This window comes from Microcebus murinus, chromosome 3, assembly GCF_040939455.1.
Source record: "Microcebus murinus isolate Inina chromosome 3, M.murinus_Inina_mat1.0, whole genome shotgun sequence".
Lineage (NCBI taxonomy): Eukaryota > Metazoa > Chordata > Mammalia > Primates > Cheirogaleidae > Microcebus > Microcebus murinus.
In genome coordinates this window covers 83,507,082-83,512,599 of record NC_134106.1, presented here as the reverse complement: position 1 = coordinate 83,512,599, position 5,518 = coordinate 83,507,082, and the positions used below count along the sequence as shown (strand labels likewise).

Sequence of the window (5,518 nt, the reverse complement as noted above, 5' to 3'; positions counted from 1 at the left end):
TCATGTGTTGGAACATAATACCCAATGTGATAGTATTAAGAGGTGGGGACTTTGGGAAGCGATTCAGTCCTGGGGGCTCCACCCTCACAAGTGGGATTAGTGTCCTTATGAAAGAGGCTTGAGAGAGCTCCTTTCCCTTTCTGTGATGGAAGACACAGCAACAAGATGCCATCTGTGAAGCAGAGGGCAATGCTTCACTAGACACTGAAATTTATCTTAGACTTTCCAGCCTCCGGAACTGTAAGAAGTAAATTTCTATTGCTTGTAAATTACCCAGTCTAAGGTATCTTGTGATAGCAGCTTGAACAAACTGATACAGAGGTGTTGGGCCTGGCATTCTGGGCTTACTGTTCATGGTCCTTGTGTGCATTTTGGCAAAAACGTGGTCTGATACACCGAAAGAGCAATAATACTTTATTTAAAATATATACAAAATTATTACTTTGAAACATATATATTACTGTTCAACATACATCATATAACACTGAAGGATGTAAATTTTGGTACCTTCGTTCATTCAGTTTTGTGATTTCTCTTTTGCTCAAGGCTCCTGAAGAAAATTATCTGAAATGCCCACCCGAGGGGAGGTGCCCATGGGCTCGGTCCCCTTGGTGGCCTAGCTGTGCTCTTGGACACTGCTGTGGCCCTGAAGCCCTGCCCCATGGGAGCTGAAGGCAAATTCTGGCCTTGCTGGGGCACTGGGGACTCAGAATTGATGGGACTCACTTCAACCAGTCACACATCAACTGCTCATCTTCTCTTTCTCTCTCCCTGCCACTCACATCTGGGTATAAAAGGAGGGTGGACTTGGTGACCACAGGTGTCAATTATTTTCTTAACCCTTCTCTGGGCTTACATGAATCTAAATTATGTTCTTCTCTTCACCCTCCTTTCTTCCCTGCCCTTGTCACCACTACCACGGGGAGGGAGTGAGAATGGGAGCCAGCCTCTTAATACCTCTTGGAAAGAAATAAGAAGTAAAACAAGAATGGAGTTTCTGTGCTCTTAGGCTGCTTTTGAGTTACCATTATCCTGAGATAAATCAGACAACTGCTTTTAGGCACAGCGCATGCCTCATTCATCACTGCCTCCCCACAGTGCCTTACATCCAGTAGGCACTTAATAAATGCTCATTGCATGGAGGAACAAATGGTTGCAGGGGATCTGGTAACTGCAGGTAGGAAACACACACTTCACAATCAGAGTGTTGGAAAGATGAGAGGAATGTCGGAGCTCATCGACACCTGCCTCCTCTGTTGGCAAACAGGGTAACTGAGGCCCAGAGCAGTGAGGTGAAACGAACAAGGTCACACGAGTAATTCCTGATAGAGTCAGACCTGGAATCCAATTTTCTAAATTTCTCCTTAAACTTCCCACTCTCCTTAGATCTGAAACTATAAAGAGAGCTCCGTGGACGCAATGCTATGCCCTGAACTCAGCACGCTCATCTCCCAACATCAGAAGCTCCTGGTGGTGGTGGGTGGCTGAGTGTAGGGTGCAAGCAGAAAGGTCCTCTCTGGGCAGCTTCACTCCTGGGATCCAGTCCTGGGCAGGTGGACCGGACAGCAGCAGCGGGTCTGAATGAGGTAGGAAGAACACAGAGACCGATGGGGACCACCCTGCGGGTGGGGTTTGCTCATTCTGCCTCTGCAGCGGTGCTAGGGCTGAAGGGCACTGGGTGGCTCACAAATGCTCTGGAGCCCCAGGATGTCCAGAGGGAATATGTAAACAAGGCCCAGCGACTCACCGCTTCTGATACTGAAAGCAGGTCCCTGCAAAGACTTGCTCAATGCATGGATTTCCAGGGGCATTTTTTTCAGCACACTGGAAACATGGGAGAAAAGAAACGAAAAGAGGGAAGGGTCCGAGGGACTGTCCTGCAGACAGGAAAGCTGAGAGACTTTGGGGCACAGGGACAAAGTGGGCCAGGCCAGGTCAGGGGGGGATGGGTATGGGGGACATGCATGAGTGTCCAGGTGTGCTTCTCACTACAGCTGAGTTGCCCCAGAACATTCTCTGGGCTTCAAGCCACTCAGGTCTCCCATGCACTGCACCAGGGAACTCAAAAGCACAGGAGCTCACTCTGTGTCCCACTGTGAATTTGGTTTCTTTCTAGAAAGAATGATTTGGCATGACCAGAAATGCACATGTGACAAGGGAAAGAACCTTTCGTGATTCCCCATATGCCACAAACACAAATGATTGAAGGCAGGTGTCAAAAAGGGGGTGATAACCCTTGAGCTGCTACCTACTTGGGTTTCTCACCTCAAAACATGGCACCACCCCGTTTTCTGGAGTAGGTGCAGAGGGAGCTCGGAGCTAGCAGGCAGGATTAAGCTCTTGGGACAGACCCTGCTCCTGCCCTACCCTCAACAGCTTCACTCCCTGCCTAGCCCTATTCCCTAACTTTCTGCCCAACTTCCGCACTCCCCTCCCCACTCCATTTTGCCTCAACTACCTTGCAGTTGCCATTAGACCCACACATGGCTCCTCCATGATGAGAAACAAAAAATAATTCATCTTGCCAACATTTGAAATTTGGGAGCCAAAGCCCATCTGGTAACAAATGAGTACCTTTGTGCTTAAACAGCCACCAAGAAGTGCAGACTACGAACGTGCCAGGGAGCAGAGCAGGACAGCCGAGCATGTCCTGGGACCCGGTGGCCGGCCCTCCCTAGACAGCAGACTGGTTCTCGTTGCAAACGTAGACTGTGCTCGGCTGGATTCTCCTCCGGATCCGCTCAGGCACTTTGGGAAGGATCTGGAAGGTTTGGGGCAGCAGCTCTATGCAGGCCTCGCGGAATTTTTTGATTCTCCAGCAGTAGACGATGGGGTTGAAGACGGACTTGAGGTAACTGAGCCACAGGACGCAGGTGCTGGTGGCGTAGAAGGAGGAGCCGTAGTAGAAGCGCCGGCTGAACACAGACAAGAGGCTGTAGACCGAGTGGGGCAGCCAGCAGAGGGAGAAGCCCACGAAGAGGATGAGGATGGTGGTGAAGGCCTTGGTCTTGAAGCTCAGGTCCACGCTGACCTGGTGCTGGCGCTGCAGCCGCCGCCGGCCGGCGCGGGACAGCTGCCGCAGGTCCAGGCTGTCGGACTGGTTGTGCACGCGCACGGCGTTCTTGCGCACCGTGTTGAGGATGCACGTGTAGGCGCACAGCATGCCGCCAAAGGGCACGAAGAACACGGCCGCCACCAGCATCACCACGTAGGCACGGGCGGCGGGGAACTCGGTGTAGCCCAGCACGCACTGGGGGGCCCGCGCGGGCACCTCCACGAACGTCCAGCCCCAGAGCGAGGGGACCGCGACGCAGAAGGACAGCACCCAGGAGACGGCGATGATCACCTTGGCCCTCCGCGGGTTCAGCTTGTCCTGGCGCTGCACGATGATGAGGAAGCGGTCCACGCTGATGATGAGCAGGATGGCCACGCCCTCCAGGACGAAAAACCAGTAGAGAGTGGCCGAGAGGCGGCAGAAGCCGTCCCCGAAGTGCCAGCGGACGGTGATGAGGGTGACGGCGGTGAAGGGCATGCAGCATACGGACAGCATGATGTCGGAGAAGGCCAGCGTGGCCAGCAGCAGGTTGATGGCAGAGCGCATGGCCGGCCTCTGGTACACGATGACGCAGACCACGGTGTTGCCCAGGAAGCCGACCACGATCATGAGCAGCATCCCCATGGCCAGCACGATCCTGAGCGGGGCGGGCAGGGCCCCGGCCCCGGGGTCCGTCGTCGCGTTGGTGGCGTTGAGCAGCAGGTGTTCGTAAGTCTCGAGGGACGTGCTGTTACAGGCCATCTTGGATAGACACCTGGAGCCGGGACGCAAATGGCCAAGGAACGGTGACCCTCAGCGCTTCGGTGGCTGCCATCTCCTGTCTGTCAGCTGCATCTTCTTCCTTGATGTCGCTGGAGCTCTAGGGCACTGGAGTGGTCGTCGGGAGAGACGTCTTTCTTTGGGGGCACTAGCTGGGTTTTGCAATTCATGGATCACACCCTAGTCATCTCTGTGGCAACCGACGGTGTCCACAGTTTCCTACTTGGACACTCTGTAGCCTAGAGCAAGCAAGAGGACAAAAGAGAAGGGAGTTAGTTCTTCCAGGCAGATATTGAATAGCGCACACATTTAAATTTCACAGGTATCCCTTAGCACTAGAGCGGAGAGAAAGAATGACTCATTCAGGTACAATTTGGGACAAAGCTTGGTATTCACAAATACTGTCTTGAGTCTTGTCAAGCAGCCCAGGCAAACCTAATCAGCGCTACTTTGGGGGACTGAGGAATTAGACACTTTGTAATTAGCACTTGGGTAATAACTTGAGTTTTGAACAACCTAGCTGAATGAAGCCCCATTAGAACGTCAGCTCCATGAGGTTTCTGTCTGTTTTAGACTTTGCGTCTCCCAGCACCTAGTACGGTGCCTGGAATACAAATAGATACTTGTTGAATTGATGTGTAAGTGGTAGTTGATGCTGCTGCTATATTTGTTTAACTTTTAAAAAAAACTCCACTTTATTGAGGAATGGTTGACATGTAAAAAGCTGTGCAAATTTACATCTCAATACACTGTGAAACCACCACCATGAAGAACATAGACATAACCATCACCTCCCAAAGTTTCCTCCTACCCCCTTCATTATTATTATTTTATTTTATTTGTAGTAAAAACACTGAACATAAGATCTACCCTCTTAGCAAATTTTAAGTATCTATATATTTTTTAACTAAAAAATTAAGCTATTTGTTTAACTTTATTTTAAACAAGTGTAAATTCACATATAAGAAATAGTATGGGCCAGGCGCAGTGGCTCATGCCTGTAATCCTAGCACTCTGGGAGGCTGATGCGGGAGGATCGCACAAGGTCAGGAGTTCGAAACCAGCCTGAGCAAGAGTGAGACCCCCATCTCTAATATAAATAGAAAGAAATTAATTGGCCAACTAAAAATATATAGGAAAAAAAATTAGCCGGGCATGGTGGCACATACCTGTAGTCCCACCTACTTGGAAGGCTGAGGCAGCAGGATTGCTTGAGCCCAGGAGTTTGAGGTTCCTGTGAGCTAGGTTGATGCCATGGCACTCTAGCCGGAGCAACAGAGTGAGACTCTGACTCAATAAATAAATAAATAAATAAATAAAAGAAATAGTATGGTGGGTTCCCCTATACCCTTCAAGTTGTTTCCCTAATGGTAACATCTTGGATAACTGTAGTGCTGCTGTAATATTACTTTTGGAGATGCTGATGGGGAGAAGGGGACTCTCCCCAAAAATAAGGCCTTTTAAGATATGATGTTAATTTTTATTTTTTTTCTCATAGTATGACAAGAATAACATTCAGGAGCTCAGGTCTGCAGTCAGATGGCCCGGGCTGGGTGAGATCCAGCCTGCACCATTTATTCATGCCTGGACACCTTCCCGCTGACTTCTTTATTTGGAGCACACAGATGCTAATCAGGACTAGTACAGCCTCCCTGCAGGCCTAGGGTGCTCCCCAGCCCTCCTTGGTTTCCCTTCACCTGGCCT

General features: G+C 50.4%; 1 protein-coding gene across 1 annotated transcript; it reads right to left on the bottom strand.

Annotated features, from left to right (window-relative positions):
• Nucleotides 1–508: 508 nt before the first annotated feature.
• On the bottom strand, nucleotides 509–4,106 carry GPR45 (G protein-coupled receptor 45). The gene has a single exon (XM_012737663.2). The coding sequence runs from the start codon at nucleotides 3,794–3,796 to the stop codon at nucleotides 2,675–2,677; it is 1,122 nt and encodes a 373-aa protein (XP_012593117.2). The 5' UTR covers nucleotides 3,797–4,106; the 3' UTR covers nucleotides 509–2,674.
• Between the last annotated feature and the right edge of the window lie 1,412 nt (nucleotides 4,107–5,518).